This window comes from Falco cherrug, chromosome 9 (genome assembly GCF_023634085.1).
Source record: "Falco cherrug isolate bFalChe1 chromosome 9, bFalChe1.pri, whole genome shotgun sequence".
Lineage (NCBI taxonomy): Eukaryota > Metazoa > Chordata > Aves > Falconiformes > Falconidae > Falco > Falco cherrug.
This window is the reverse complement of record NC_073705.1, coordinates 32,371,046-32,387,562: the sequence shown is the minus strand read 5'-3', so window position 1 is coordinate 32,387,562 and position 16,517 is coordinate 32,371,046. Positions and strand designations below refer to the sequence as shown.

At 43.4% G+C, this 16,517-nt stretch overlaps 1 protein-coding gene across 2 annotated transcripts; it reads left to right on the top strand.

Annotated features, from left to right (window-relative positions):
* Positions 1–462: 462 nt before the first annotated feature.
* On the top strand, positions 463–14,700 carry FAS (Fas cell surface death receptor). 2 transcript variants are annotated; one of them, XM_055719784.1, is made up of 10 exons: positions 522–600; positions 4,674–4,710; positions 8,104–8,269; positions 8,895–9,029; positions 11,012–11,123; positions 11,620–11,684; positions 12,022–12,099; positions 12,233–12,303; positions 12,772–12,796; positions 13,612–14,700. In XM_055719784.1, exons 3-10 carry the CDS (start codon positions 8,161–8,163, stop codon positions 14,025–14,027), a joined length of 1,011 nt encoding a protein of 336 aa, XP_055575759.1. In that variant the 5' UTR covers positions 522–600; positions 4,674–4,710; positions 8,104–8,160; the 3' UTR covers positions 14,028–14,700. The 2 variants fall into 2 exon arrangements, with proteins under 2 accessions (XP_055575758.1, XP_055575759.1); XM_055719783.1 differs by lacking the exon at positions 4,674–4,710 and having other exon boundaries at positions 463–600.
* Positions 14,701–16,517: the final 1,817 nt, after the last annotated feature.

Here is a 16,517-nt window from a genome sequence, read left to right as displayed (position 1 = left end):
GTGGAAGGCAGTTGTCTTGCTGCAGCAAATGTAGCCAGTTCTCAGCGGCTGCTCTGCTCCTAGGGGTCCGGGGCTCGCTGCCGCAAGCCTGTCCTTGCCAGTGGCACCGAACCGGAGTTTCTGCCCCCGCCCCCGCCGCAGCTGGAGCACAGGAGGCACACGCCTCCCGGCCAGCCCGCAGCCCGCCGCGCTTTGCTCCGGGGCCGTGCCCGGCGTTCGCAGGCCGAGCCCACAGCCCAGCGCACCCACCGGGGCCGGCGAGCCCTGGCCCCCCCTTGGCGGAGCGGAGCTCGGCGCAGGGCACAACGGCCCGGCCCGCGGGGGCGTTCGGGGGCGCCGGGGGCCCCCGCCCGGGCTGGGCTGCCCCGCCTGCCCCGCCGCGGTCACCTGCGGGCAGAGGGCAGCGCCGCCGCCGCGGGGCCAGGCCGGGGGCGGGCCCGCGCCATGTTTACCAACATGGGAGGAGCCGGGCGTGGGCTGGGGCAGGGACGGGGGCAGGGGAGCTGCCGCGCCGCGACCAGCCGCTTTCACTTTGCCGGAGCGTGCGGGAGAGCGCTGGGCAGCGGCGGCATGGCGCGGGGGGCCCTGACCCTGCTCCTCGTAAGTGTCCGCCCGGGCGGGCGAGCGGGCCGGGGCGGGCGCAGCGGGGTGGCCGGGCGGGGGCGCGGGGCGCTGCCTGGCTCCCGGGGGGCGCTGCCTGGCTCCCGGGGGGCGCTGCCTGGCTCCCGGGGGGCGCTGCCTGGCTCCCGGGGGGCGCTGCCTGGCTCCCGGGGGGCGCTGCCTGGCTCCCGGGGGGCGCTGCCTGGCTCCCGGGGGGCGCTGCCTGGCTCCCGGGGGGCGCCGGCCGCAGCGAATTTTTTTCCGACATTTCAGCCAATTCATTTAGGCGGGTTTGTTTTTTTTTTTCCTTTTACAAAAACCACCTTCGAGTTCAGGCACTTTACGGTTCTACAGTCGCTTCCTAGGGTGCCAGGTGAGGGGAGGCGGGCGCTGCGGAGGAGCAGCGGGACAGAAAGGGGACACGGGTGCCCGTGGCTGTCGGGGACACGGGCCGTGTGCCCTCGCTGCGGGGCCCGGGACGGCTGGCGCTGGCCTCGGTCCGCAGCCACCCAGGGCCAGCCAGAGACGCTGGCAGGGCAGGTTCAGCACGGTGAGGTATCTGCCCGCACAAAGACCGCGTTGGTGGGAGCTGACTTGCACCTCAGCAATCCAAGCCGAAGGGATCCGGTAAGGCAATGTAAAAACAAATACCTGTGGCGGAGAAGTTATGAAGCGCTGCTGACAGCGGCCCCAGGAAAACCTGGAGAAGCTGTCCAAGCCCGACAGCACCAAACGCAGCATTCATCATCAGTAGTCGGGCAGGGCCTTCCCTTCTTGTCCTGATCATCCCCCAAGCACAGTACGAGGCTCTGCAGCTTCATGGCTCAGGTCACGTGTCTGACCGGCACCAGGAAAGTCACCTTCGCCAACACTCATAGTTTGAAGGGCTCCTGCCAACAAGGAAGGTAAGGAGGTATCTCAGTGTCCGGAGCACAGGCATCTGCTCTGGAACGGGTGCGTTAGGCCATGAGCTGCAGTGGCAGCAAGCTCTGGGCAGGAGACCTGGGGCGCGGGTGTATGGCTCTGCCCGCGCGCCGGCAGCCCCGCGGGGCTAGGGCAGGCGGCAGTAAGGCGGGCAGCACAGCAGAGCCATGACCTGCCCGGAAGCGCGGATGCGATATACATCGCTTCGCCAACCCCAGCTCTCACCTACTTCAGAGAGAACTCACTGGATGGAGTGCACGTTCAAAGTCTCTTCACAGTGTGGTTACGTTGCTAAGGAATGCAGTTTTCTTTCGGGTTTGGCAGGTTAAAATCGGGTGTTAAGATAAAAACTACTCAAATTCTGATCTCATTTACTAAATAACAGATAGTAAACTATTTAAAGTGATTCAGAGCACTATATCCACACTCCTGCACAAAGCACCAGAGCACAGTTAAATACAAAGAAGGATTTTCATCTACTGACAAAAGTGTATATCCGGTACAGAAGCAGTAGACAACGGGCACCAGTGTCAGTGTAGCTCAGAATCTTGGAACTATTCAGAATATAAGTCAAGATTAAAAAAATATTTTAACACACTGTTTCCAGAGAACAAATATAATTTCTATTCCTGTCTTCCACTTGTTCCCAAATTTCAGTCTTTCCCTTGGAAAGACTGTAGCACTCTACATACTTTCTATTTTTTTTTTTAAATATATTTTTAGTAGCATGTTGTTCCAATACTTATAAAGCAGTACACCTGGGCAGCATTTTACATACTAATTTGATTAAACCAGAACTTGGAAGCAGTTTGTTGAATGAGACGTCAATTTTGCAAGGAACTCCATGCTGCACTAAAGTAGAAGCAGTTGTAGGGATAGTTGTGCAAAACAGCAATGACCTATGCAGTTAGAAAACATCTTAAGTTTACCTTGTAAAACAAGCCACAAAACCACACACCACTCAGAGACACGCTCTAAAGGAATAGGTCATCTTAAGAGAGTGAAGTGTTATCTAAATATTCTGTAATTATCTGATATGACTACAAAGCAGGCAGTTTTCTGGAAATTGAGAAAACATACCTTTTAAAACAGGATCCTGCATTACTGCACTGACCCTTCTTTCTCATTTCCCAGACAACTAATGCACATGTTTAAATATGTATGCATAAACAGCCATAAAGTCATGGGATGACCCAAGACTCAAGTGAAAAGTATAAGGGCCCTAATTCTGGAAACATTCGTCTTGTGCCTGTTTCCACAGTTAACTGCCTTTATCTTTGAGGCAACTCATTGAACAAAGAGAAAGTGCCAACAAGAAAGCTGTATTGTGTTACAAAAGGAAAAGGGGCAAGAGCTGCTTAGTTTCTGCACTGTCCAGCTCTTACTCATCCCTAGTCACAACATCAAAGTGAGGTGGGAGCTGTTAATATTGCTGCAACTCTCCCAAATTGTACAGTGTTCATTAGATGTTCACTAGTACAGTACTCTTAAAAACAAAAAGAAACCCCGTAAAATGACCAACCGTACACACACACACCAATATAATGCCATAATTTGTATGTGAGTCACCTGAGATGTGAGATAGTAATGTACTGAATTTGGACAGTGACTATTTTAAAACACTGGACAGTAACTGAGGTTTCTTAACTCTCACAGGCACCGAACACATGCATCTCACTTGAAATCTTAAGAAGTTCAGGATGCTTCTAGTTGTGAGGCAACATCAGCTCCCATTGCTGGGCTTCGGAAAATGGAAATGGATTCTTTTGATCCTTCTCATAACAGATTTTAGAACACAAAAGGGGGAAAATGAAAATTATACTGGAGAGATTGGAAGCAGTAATTACTTATCATAGTAAAAGAACTGGGGTAGAGAATCATCTTCACAAGAAGTGTGAAATTAAAAGCCATCCTGACAGAATTAGCACAAGGGAGATACATAGAATACTGTTAAAATGGAGTTAACTCCAGTAATCATTTGTCAAAAATACCAAAAGCAAATAAAAACTCAGAAAATGAGTTAAAAGTTTGCCTCAGCTCCCACTAGGCAAAAAAGCAAGAAAAATCCCACACCCTCCTTTTTTTAACACTTAGAAAACCCCTGATGAGCTCATGCACATGTAACACATGTGGAGTAGAAAAAGGCCACCAAGTTCTGAAGGCATCAACCTTCTTCTCATCCATAGGTGTCTATGAATTAGAAATAGAAGTGGTTTGCTAAAAATAAAATGTATTATAAAGATAACGGGAGAAAGCAGAGACTTGTTCTTTCTCAGGGTTAAAAGCTGTAAAGCTTTAAAAAGTCCTGTATGCAAATAACACGTTCACATACTTCCAAAGCTGAGATTACATCCCCATAATGTACATCTGCTAAAACTTTTCAGTTAAAGGAAGTTGACCTGTTATGAACTCTGATACAGGAAGAATCATAGGCCTGAGAATCCCAAAATGACATGAGTTTTCAAAGAAACTAAAGTCCCTGTCACTCTGCCCTGGGGACACAGATGAAACCAAATTTTATAAGTCTCCTTAGCAGATGCTTGTTGGTGAAAGCATTTGGAGGACTCTGTATATGGAGTGAAGGAGAGGGAGAAGGTAGAAAGCTCTCTTAGGTGCCTAGGCAATGCAGAATGAAAGAAACCAAAATATTTGGGCTCATGTGATAATTTTTGTGGATGCTGCTACCGTTAGATATCCCTGATTGGTTGATTTTATTACCATTGACTGCTTAGTTCATAATCCATTTAGATATCCATTATCCATTTAGATGTGACAACTACTTTTTAGATTAAGATGAGAAAGGTAGAAGACAGCCTCTGTGAGTCATTTTAGGCTGAAAACGTACAGCTGCTGTTTGAACGTACACATCATAAAAAAGTACCTATCACCCCGCCTCTGTAAAGCCCCCGAAGTGCTTTCTTTCCGCTATGACTGCTCACTGCTCAGCGACAACAAAGACAATTAAGGTGTGTGCAGGAAGCTAGTGACTATTGATGTCCCCCCCACCCCACCCCCAAGACACACCAAAATGTGTACATAGCAAACGGACTGCTTTTAAGAGGGTGCAAATCCAGGAGGAGAAAAAAAGTTTGAAAAAAATTGGGGTGTTGCTTTGAAAAATCTCAACGGTTTTCTCACTCATTTCTCAGGAAGGTGGTGTAAGACATCCCTGCAAGCAGAACCAGTGTAGGTATTTGGTGTTGCTTAAAGTGTCATTCTGAGAAGTGATCCCCACTTCTTGTAAGCATACCAGGAAGTTCATCTCTGTGAGCGACAGCGAAGGGCTTCCATCAGAAAGACCTGTATTTCTGTTCCCTGTCACGGTATCAGCATAGCTCGTTTGTATAAAAGCATAAGCAAGAGGCAGAGCAGTTTGTTTGCGTGAGGGAACTCTGATCATGCACTGTGATTGCAGGCGTTCAGTAAACACAGAAGAAACCCTTTTTAGTTTTACTGGTATTAGTCATTTAGAAAGGTGGTTCCTTCTTCATTATATCCCATTTTCTGCGTGATTCTCTGGACATTTTCTTTCTTTGTGCATGCTCTGTGCTTTGCCAGTGCCATTCAGTTTCTCTGCTGTGCCCAGGTACTGTCTGTGGGTGCACTAGGGCTGTGGTAATCTTCACACTCCCTCTTCTCTTTACTGCTGCCCAGGGTCTTTTTCCACCAGCCCACCAAAAATGGGTTGACTTCTCCGATCTAAAAAGGGGAGATCTGCATGCCAAAAGCAGGACCCAGGGTGCCCCTGTGAGTGCAGAGCTTTGCCAGGGCAGGTGAGGAGGGGGAGCGGAGCCCTGGCTGCGGGGCAGGCTGCTCTGAGCAGCGCAGGCAGCGGGGCTGGCGCCGCTCCTCTTGCTCACCCTGTTGAGTCAGTTCCTCCATCCGTGTGGGGAGGTGGAGTCACTTCCCCACGCCATGAATGGCATCTGCCTTGGCCCCAGCTGCACCACCTGCCTTCAGGGCTGGAAGCCTTCTGGCACCATTGGCTTTCCTGGGGCAGCCAAAGATCCATCTCTGTCATTTTGTCTCAGGGCATCCCCACCCTGGTGGCCACTCACTTCCAGACTCTTCTGCTGGCCAAGGCCCCATGGCAGGCAGGGCATCACGATACTCTGGCTCTGAGCTGGGGCAACACACGTCCCCCTGGTGCTGTCTTGTGCCTGTCCTCTCCCATGGCCCCGTCCAACGTGTGGCAGAGGAGCAATGGAGGTGCAGGGCTTCACCCTGCTTCAGAGAAAGCCAAACCAGACAGGACACATGTCCCTGACTACATTTTATTAATCGTTTTTTAATCAGACTTTCTATGCCAAAAAGGAAAACAAGTTATGCTGATTTGGCACATGCATTTGACGGCTTCTGTTAAGGCCTTACATTAACTTTAAACTTTTAATATTATTATAATGGGACTTGGTGAAGCCTGGGCAGCAAAGGAAGAGAGCAGCACTGCTGAATGGGGGAAGTGACAGGCTGAGCATCCATACCTTCAGCTTCTCAAGTACTAAACTGGTTTCTTAGCATGTGAAGCTTCTCCTCCAGGTGCAAAGAAAGGTCTTCTTAATTTTAGTCTAGTTACTAATATTATATAGATTTTAAAACAGAGGGCTTCTAAGAAAAGAAAATGCTTTTCACCTTCCTACCTCTGAATAGACTAGAGCATCAAAAGAAGTGGCTACCTGTAGAACTCAGCAGACAGCGGTCATACTGGTTACTTCAATTAATTAGCCACAGATAATGCTTCCTTCACTTGAGAGCCCAGTTTGAAATCCAAACCCATTTTTCAGAAAGTTAAATTAGATAATTAGTTTTATGGATCTAACTAAAAAGTTACAGTCAGCATCCAAGCAGTTTCACAAAAAAATCACAAAGATTGAATTAATCAGCCATTAAATATCACCCTCTGGTGTGGGAGGAAGTGTAAAAATAAAAATAACCAGTCCTCAAATTATTAGTGAATTCCTTAAATACGTATGTCCCTTGTTGAGATACAGTCAAATTTCTATTAAACCACGAAAGTGTTCAACAATATCCAACCATTCAGAATTAACCTCTTTCATCCAAGACAAAATTAAAATTAAATTATTCTAGTTAAGGTGTTTTGCATGCTGATTTAAAACATGAGTGAATCTGCAATCGCTATGACTTTGAGTCCATGCAGTGCACTACTGTATTTGGCAGCTTCTTTGCATTGTACCTCATTGTCCACTAATGTCCCTTCCAGAAAAGGTTCCGTGCCACCCCTCTCTTCATAACTTGGCCTGTTCTTTCATTTTGCCAAGGACAGTAGCATTGCTCCATTCCTTCTCAGGCATCATTTCCCCCCATTCCTCACCATCTCTCACAATGTATATATGAGTCGTTTGTAAAACACAAAACAATTATTTTTTTTAATTAAAAAGAGGAGCAAGAACAGTGAACAGAGAGCTCAGCTTAGACGTTCTAAGACTTCAAACTCTTCAGGACAAGGATTATCTTAATTTTTTCTGTTACAGCTCCACACAGTAAAACACAAGTAAAATAGGTCATGAAAATGTTCAAATCACTCCAAACTATCAGCAGAAATTAGGTTAAGTAAAGGCAGGCTGCGCTGCATAATAGTATTTCTAGGAGGGAATCTGGCTCTCCAGCCAACAAGCACTACATCGCTCCATTATATAGACATCTCGTACTTAGTGCATGCAAAGTATATACAGAATTCCCTACAAACCATTGCCAAGAGCAATTAAAACTATAGCAGATCTAGCCTTCTCATTTTCCTGCCTTACTCTGAAAATAGAGAAAAAAGAATGGTTTGGCCTCTGGTCCACAGTGCTTTCTTACTATCACAAAAAGAGGCAGGACAGTGATGGCTGGTAAAGTTACTATTGACTAGTAACAGGAAAAAAATAAAAACCCCAAGCTTTATGAATTTTAACTTGACAGAGATTCAAAGAAATGGATCAGGGTGTAAATTAATTTGAAAGGAGAGTGATACTTCTTTCAGGAATATACAGGTATCATCTACTAAGGAGAAAAATAATTGAATTGGGAAACAAAGTGAGAACAAGATCATTTTAGGAATCGGGTATTCTGGCTGATATCAAAACATCCCATTTTTTCTTCAAAGGCATTAACACTGTTCAGTTTGCAAGCAACAGTAGGGCAGCAAGAAATTAAGAAAGGTAGCATTTGAACTTCCTTAGTTCTGTACAGAAAATTATTATTACTGGCTAAGAAAGGGCAGACTTAGGCACAGCCACTTGAGGCAGAGAAAGCTCTTCAAGAAAATAATGGGAGCTCCTTTGCTTTGCACTATGATTGGGCATATGAGGTCATCTGTTACAGCTGAGGTGCATGGGCCTGTTCTCAAGCATTAATGTTCAAACTATCAGTACCCGTAGCAGTAGGGTTGATGGCATTAAATTTAATTTGTGTCCTCATTATCCATTAACTCTTCCGAAGTAAAGAACAACTCTAATGAGGGGGTGAATATTGGTATGTTTAGCAATAAAGTAACAGTACTGATGTAACTCTGTGCTAGTAGTTAAACACAGCTACAGTCCTTGACAGTTTTTTTGTATAACTTGCTGTCTTCTCTCCTAGGTTGTTAACTTAATTATTGAAACACAGTGTAAAAATGATACTGAAGCTCCAATACACATGGCATACAATAAGTTAATTACAAGGACGATCATTGCTAAGAGAGAAATTAAGTGTAATCAGGATGAATACAATTTAGGTGCTCAGTGTTGCAAGAAATGTAAACGTGGTGAGTATCGCTAGAAGACTGTTGAGAAGTCATTAAGAGTGAAAGCCACAACATGCATAATGGCTTTCTGCTGGGATATCTGAGTGGGATACTGGGATACTGTGGTTTCCTGGATGCAATGCTTTGTCCTAGCTGTATCTTTATTACAGGACAGTATATAGTTCAAAAGTATGTCTTGAGCTCAGGGCACCCTTCACTACAGGTAGTAGTTCTCACATAACATGCTTGTCACGAAAGAGCGAAGAATTACATACACATCTTTGAAAGAGGTTAAAAAAGTGCAAGCACAGGCTTTTGCCTACCAGACTCCATATATTCGAGGGTTTTCCAGTTTTGCATGTACAGTTTTGTTTGGTGTGTTCTCCTTCAATCCTAAATTGGAGGAAGAAGGGGGATAATCAGATTTTGTGTACTACATTCCTGAAGAGCATATAAATATATAGATTATTATATAGATCTATTAGATTATTGTAATAGATCTAAATATAGATCTAGAAAGAATATAGATTCTGTCCATATCTGTAAATAAAAAAGTATTAGGGATTAATCTGGCATAGGTCATACAGCTGATGGCTTCTGCCCAAAGTTATTACAAATCTTAATTATTGGTTTTTTGTCTGTACAGGTTTTGTTAAAAATATCAACTGCCCAACAAATATCAGCAAACACTGTGTTCCGTGTGAAAATGGAAAGGAGTACATTGATCACGTCAATGATTTGGATGAGTGTTTGAGATGCCATTCATGTGACAGCATATTTGGTATGTCTATAGAAACAGCAACCCTAGCAATGACTTTTTTCATACGAGATTTGACTGAAAAGTCTCCACAATCCATGAATAGTGGGTAGCATGCAGATTAAAATGTAGTGTGTGAAGGATTTTGTGAAAGTGTCATAAGTTTATCCTCCAGTTCCCTTTTGTCAAGCACAAAGTAGGAAGAACAAGCTTTGTTGGTCCATTATTTCTCCTTATATCTGCCTTTGCTCAGCCAAAGCACTCCTTGCAAAGCAGACCCTATACAAACTGGTTAGGGTCCAGGGAGGAAAGCTGTCTCTCTTCTTTGCCCTCTACTTAAAAGAAGAGAGATGTTGTAAGAAGCAGGCATGAGAAAATTCCCAATGGTTTCTTTTGTAGTCTTTCATGTAATTAATGGTATTACTTAAAACTGCTGGAGCTAGTAGAGTGATGACTTGTATACATTCAAGACACTGTATGGGATATAGGGTCAAATTTCAAGACTACGATGCATGCCCTACCAGATCAGACCAGTGGTCCACCTGCCCCAGTATTCTGCATTCAGCAGTGGAGGCAAGAGCTGCTATTTAGAGAAAACACAAAACAAACCTGTCTACTTTCGGTGGTCTGGTCCCTACAAGTCTACAGCATCCACAGTTGTGGGAAAGGACGGTAGAAAGTCCATCCCCACCTAGTCGTTTTAGTATCTGTTTATGAACCCTTTGTACATGAACCTGCTGGGGGTCACCAGGATCCAGAAATTCACTACCTGTTGCATAAATACCCATAATAGATGGCTTTTTTTTAAAATCCATTAAACTGATCTCCTACCAGTTCTACCAGCTGTCCTGTAATTCTAGTATACTTGGATTTAGGGAATGATAGTTCTGCATTCATCATATCCAAAATTGAGTTTGGTGAGTGGAGAGACAGCTCTTAACTCCAATATGGTTGTTCTCAGAAGAATGGATATTCTTTTGGAATATCAATCTTTAGTGCTTTCCCCTTTGTGTAATGCCTCCATATTCATAGAAATTTTTCTCTCATTAGCTATTTTAATAAGCATTTTTGGATGGGTAATGAAGCTGAGGAGAGCAAAACAATTCAATATTTTGTACAGTGCCACAATTAAACTGCAGGGGAAAAGAAAAAGGGTAATGGGATGAGTAGTCACATTATCCCATGGACAATAATGTAAAGAGAAGTCAGTAGAAAACATTAGGCAGGAGGAAAATTACCACTGAAGTTCCATTAGAACCATTCTTGGGATTGTTCAAATTCAGTATTTCTGTGAATGGCTTCAGCACTGATTCCACAGTAGAGCTTCATCAAATTTTTAAAGATAACATGGTTTCCCATTGCAGCAGGGCACTGAATGCGATAACTCAAAAATTCACTTCTGTTCCTATATGCTTATGAAAATAGCTTTTCTAGTAGGTAGACATTTATAGTAATTTTAACGCAGAAATAATAGATGGAGATAGTTTAATCATATACACTGAGGGTAGGAGAAAATTAATTCACTTATTTTGATATTTAAGCAGGGAATATGTTAGCTAAAAAGGGACAGTAGAATTCCTCACCATTGTAGGTCCTCAAGACATAAAACTTGTTGTCTGTCAGGAAGAATAGAGAACCTGTCTCTGAAATCAAGCAGGGAGATGGGTGATGTAATCTTCTGAGTTTCCTTCTGGCTTTATGCTTCTGAATGGGAAAAAGCAGCTGACAACGTTTGGCAGTGCCAGAAGAGTTCTCTTCCGGAGTGCTTTTGTGCGGTCAGTGTTTCAAACTCTCGGCCAGCAGAGGTCCCTTTGCCATCTCTGTATTTGCAGTGCCCTGGCAGCAGGACTGCCTTATAAAAGCTACTTGTTCTTACAATTAAGCCTCACCAGTGCCAGCAGTGGTAAAGCTAAAAGCACGTTAAGTCCGAGGACAAGCTTGTGAGGAGAGGCCTGCTTTTAAGGCCTGCTTTTTCAAACTAACAAACTTCAGGAAATCTATTTCAGGTCTGGCGGTTGCAAAGAACTGTACCCCAGCACAGAACACAGAATGCACCTGTGCAAAGAACCATTTTTGCAATTCTTCTGTACCATGCAGGCATTGCGATCCATGTAGCGTGTAAGTTTATGCCTTCATCATTAAATATCAAGTTTAATATTGTATGTTATCACACTTTTTTCCCAGCTAGTTTCAAGACAGGGGCTAAGGTAATGTATAACCTGCGGGAAAACATACTAGTTTTCCTTTGTACTTAGCTTGTTGAGTTGACTTAGCTCAGTCAACTGAACTTAAATCCACGCAGGCTTTCCAAAGGCACGCAGAAGCACTTGTATACATCCAAGTCTGTGCATACTTCATTGCATTTATTGAAAAGTATCTGAGCTTTCCTGTTGTCAGCGAGATCTGCTGTTAATATCTAGAAAATCATTTCCACACCTTTTTCCACTCCCATAACTTTCCAAACCATTTTCATACCTATTAAATTCCAAACTCCAAGATTCTGATATATGAAATATTTAGCTGATAACACAAGCTAGAAGATTTTGATTTGCTTTCTTGACAGTTTATAAAGAGAAACAAATCCCATAATATTTTTTATTCATGTTTTCTGCAGATGTGAAAGTGGCGTAGTTGAAAAACAATGTACTTCCACTTCAGACACTGTGTGCGGAATAAAAGGTACCATTTTAAAACCTAGCACGGTCTAGCATGTGCTTTCTTTTGAGAGGCCATTGCAATTGTACTCTTCCACACAGTGATCCCTGACAGCCAAGGGCATCATATCTGCTGGGCCCTGTACTGACCTGTGGAGCATGATTGCTCTTTTCCATTGATTGCTGTGCAGACCTAGGAGCTATTACTCCTTTTTAGGGGCAGCTCATGATAAGCAACGCTTTAAAAAGGAGATAGCTTCTGCCATTATGAGACAAGAGAAAGGCTTTTCTAACCTGACACAATGTTGCTATATTGCATTTCTTGACTTAACTTTTGTGTAATGTTTTCAATGTTCCAACAGAAACAGGAATGCCATGGTGGGCCACTGCTTTCATAATTGTGTTACTGCTACTACCAGTAGCTGGAGCAATATTCTGGTGTAAGTGATTCCCTATTCCTGTCATACTTTGAGTAAGACATTCAACTGCTTATTCAGATCTGGACTCCAAGAATATAAAGTTAGAGGAGACATATACTCTGTCCTAGATTTTTAAAATGCTTTTTTGTTTTAGACAAGAGAAGACAGGAGGGTCGTACTAGCAAGAACCCAGGTGAAGCAGTCCCCAAACCAGAGGCTTCTTATGTAAGTATTGTCGCTTAGATCACAAAAAAAACTCAGCTTCATGCAAGGAACTTTGTTCCATTGAAATTACACTGGGACTCCCCAAGCACATGCATGCCTCTCTTCTATGACATTAATGAAGTAAATTTCACCATGAGGACACTTTTGGGAGAAGTAGGAGAAACCCTGTATTATCTATTCGGGATTTACACTTCATAAACCAGGGTACCCTGAGAAAAACTCAGGGTACCTGTCTCCATGCATACTTTTAGGCAATGGCAATTGTGAAGTGATTCCCCAAGCTTATCCAAGTCAGATTGGACAGACAGACCTCTTTTGATTCCCTCGCTCGTAAAACAGGGGAATCATGGAGAAAACTAAAGGAAACTTACAGAAGTCAAGTGTCTTGAAATGTGTTTATCCTCTTATACAAGCCTGGTGCTTTACAAAACTTGTTTCTACTCATTTCTCTCTTGCTTCTCTTTTCAGGAGAATGTACCTCTCATATACACAGGTAAGAGACAAGTAATTTCTCAAAATTCAGTAGAAGCAAAAAAATGCAGACATGTAAATCCTACACTAAAAAAAAAAAGGGTATTTTTATGTAGACTTTGCCACTGCCTAGGGCCGTCATTCTAGCACAACAGTGAACACTTATTAAAGAAATGCCAGCTCATATTGTGTTTATTAAGGCATTTAGTGGTATCATGAAAGTTTTGCCTCAGGAAGAATTTCTGTTTTATAGGAAGCAATTACTAATTGACAACAGATGAATTTCTGTTCTGCCAGTGGTACAGACACTAGGAGGCAGCAAGCTGGATTTTTAGATTCACGGATAATGATGATACTGGGGTAGTCCCACACCCAGCAGTGCCATTGCAGAAACACAAACCTACTGTATGTTCAACGGCAAATCCACAATAGTAACACACAATAGGAAATGAACATAAGCTCCAAGGCTAGATCACAAGAAAGACCTGTCCTCTTCCAGGACTTTTCCCAACACTGTTTTGAGCAAAACAGGTACATGAGGGATGACCAGACTTTAGAGAAGGACAAAACATATTACAGAGGGAACTGAGATTATCTTTCAAGTGGTAGAAAGCAATACAGATGCAACCCTAAATATTTGAATTACCTAGCATTTGGTAGGAACATGTAAAAGCAGACCTGCTATATGTTGTAAAAAATTACATATAAATCATACTGAGTCATGAAAACCTGAAACTTAATCTGTTTTGGACAGGAAAAGTATCAGCTCTGAGTGTAGGTGGTAAAAACCAATAAGATGTAAGCACCAAGATCATTAATTTCCTTTTACATTTCTAGATATTGACCTGAGCAGCCATATTGCTGGTATCGTAGAGGAGATGACACTCCAAGAAGTCAAGACATTTGTTCGCAATCACAAAGTACCAGAACCTGTCATAGATCAAACTGTTCGGGATTATTTTAGTGACACATCTGAACAGAAGATTAAGCTGTTTCAAGTCTGGTATCAAAGACATGGGATAAAAGGAGCCTACAGAACCCTAATGAACAGCCTGAGAGAGTTTAAAATGTGCACGGCAGCTGATAAAATTGAGGAAAAACTGAACGCAGCTATTTCCAGCTGTCAGGAAGGGGGACAGTCTTATAATGATGACACTGAGCAAAGCAAAACCTGCACTCAAGAAGGTCGAAACTCTTACAATGGTAGTGCTGAGCTAAGTAAAACATGTTCTGGTAGTTTGGAAGAGACATAGCACAGAGTCATTTAAAATTATTTCTGACTTAATTAGTATTTTTCTAATAATACAACAAAGCTTTAAAATGCCATTTTCATTGGCAGTTCTGGTGGATTCAAGAAGTTATAATACAAACAAGAAACAATTATGACTTTTTTAACAGTATCTCTCCTTTAAAAAAAGCTTTAACTTTTTTTTTGGTTGTTAAGAAGTGGGAAGAGAAGTTTGATGGCTTATTTACGAAAAGGTATAATATAAGAGTCCAGCTATAGGATTCACTACAAGAAGAAAGAAGTAGTAGTCGCTACTTGAAGAAATGGGTTAGTCCAAATGTATGGTCCTGCATTACATAATTGATGTAATGTTTTGCTTACATTAAAATTGTGGGATGTTGCATTTTTCAGAGTGAAAACTCTGGTGTTAAGAGTCTATAAAGTATACCAGGAAGAATACTTGAACAAAAAAGATTTTACATAATATACACCTGATTAATTTTGAGTATAGGTGTTGCTCTGTAATTAAATTCTTCTCTGTTGTAAATAGGAATTGTCCCTTTTATAAAAGCACCTCTGTGTGTATACAGTTTTGTATATGTATGTGTGTATTTATGTATGTATTCTATATGTGCAAGTTTTCTATGCAGAAGTTCCCAGGGCTAAGTAAAAAATATTATTTCCCTTGTTCTCTACAATGATTGCAAGTCTTTTCAAATGTCACAATCCTTCAAAGAAGCAGAAACTGAAGCAACACAGCAGAACCATGATTTTTGGAAGGCAACCTGCAGAAGCCATGAAGTCTCCACATGCATGCATGCAACTAGCTTTTCTAATGCAGGAACTGGTACAACAAAACCACCAGGTCTTTCCTTCTTCTCATGCAACATACAGATGCCATTTTTAGGTTTTCTTTTACTCAGGTTAGTAAATCACACAAAGGGAGATCACTCTCCTGAAAAAAATCACCTTACCTTTCTTCCTTCACAGAGGTCTCAGTTCCTAAATCCAAAGGAGCTGCAGTGCTGGCTGCTTTGCATCAAGGCCTTTCCCACTTGCACACCCATTTATGGGAAGTCCCACAAAATCTTTTTACAAAAGAGGAGACCTCAATGTAAAGGCTTGATTTTTCCAGGTCACCCAGTAAGCAGAATGGCTTTCTTACTTGGATCTGCCATCAGTTCCCTAGAGAGAATTACCAGCCAGTATGGAGACTTGGCCAAAACATGAAAAGACTTGCCTGAACTTGCTCCTACCTGCCAGCCAAGGTGTGCCGGTGTAGCTGGTAGGGTCCAATTGCTGCCACCTGGCCCCAGGGGTGTGGAAAGGGCAGGAGAGGTCTGGCAGCAGGGTGCCAGGTGCTGGCAATCAACCCCCAGGCAATGCTGGGCACCCACAGCTGTGTGGGACTGCTCCAAAAGGTCACTTGCTAGAGGAGGTGCCTGGGAGAGCAGTGCATGGCCCTTGAAAACGGCTAGAAATCATGGATGGCGTCAAGCAGGAGCCTGACAGGAAAGGCAAGTCCTGCTTAGCTTCAAAAACTTTAAGACTTGACCTGGTAAAGGTCTGAAGGATGCAGAACGTGCTTTGTTGCCAAGCCCAGAGCCAGTTTAGGTTGTACAGCTCTTGAGCACCACATAGATGCTAAGCACTTGGAAAAACCTTCCACTGCACTTTGGAGCCTTTTGCCTCTAACCTTTCTGCATTTTTAAAATGTCTTCCTAAGTGTCAGCTTGCCACTACTGTGCTGACAAAATTCCTGCACTGTGCTGCTTTTCAAAGGAAAACCTTCAAGCTGCTGTAGCTGAATGGTTTAATAGCCGTGCACCAGCCTTGTGCAGCTATGGACTGGTTAAGGCATAGCATTGTAGTAAATGACTGTGTTGCATACAGATCTGACATGCTATGACGGAGTGTTGCTCGTTGCCATGTTTTGGCCAGGTTCTACATGTATAGGGAAAGAAAATGTCTGCCTTTCAGAAAAGCAGCATAGCATTGGTGCAAGCTGTGTCATCTTTCCTGGGTTGCAGTCATGTAGAAGCACAGAGCCAAAACAGGAAGGGAGGAAAGCTCCACGCTCTCACAAGCCCTGGTAGACAGGCTGCTCCCTGTACCATGTCCCACCCAGGAATGCGTAAATACAGCTTAAAGGTGTGACAGCAGGTGCTTGACTTGAACTTTAGCTTTTCTTTGCCTCTGGCTTTATTTCTCTGTGTGAGGCACCCGGCCGCCAGAAACTAAGGTCGTCTACCTTTCAGGGCTTCAGTGGGTCAGTTAGTGTAACTGATCTGAACCAGGCAGGTCTTAAAATGGAGGGACCAAACCTCATAAATTTGTGGCAGTGAAATAGAATGAGAAATTTTTCTTTCATCACACCAGAATTTCCCAACCTCAGTATAATGAGGATGGTTAAAAAAAAGTCCCTGAGCAATGAGTCATTTTCTCCTCTTAGATGTCTGCAAGGCTGAACCCAGACTGCCATTAACCGTAGTGGTTAGCATGCATCATGATTTTT

Coding starts and splice junctions, on each gene's coding strand:
- FAS (XM_055719783.1), top strand. CDS start 571: ATGGCGCGGGGGGCCCTGACCCTGCTCCTC. Junction 12,100..12,232: donor AGCTGGAGCAATATTCTGGT/GTAAGTGATTCC, acceptor TTTTTGTTTTAG/ACAAGAGAAGACAGGAGGGT. Junction 12,304..12,771: donor CCAAACCAGAGGCTTCTTAT/GTAAGTATTGTC, acceptor TTCTCTTTTCAG/GAGAATGTACCTCTCATATA.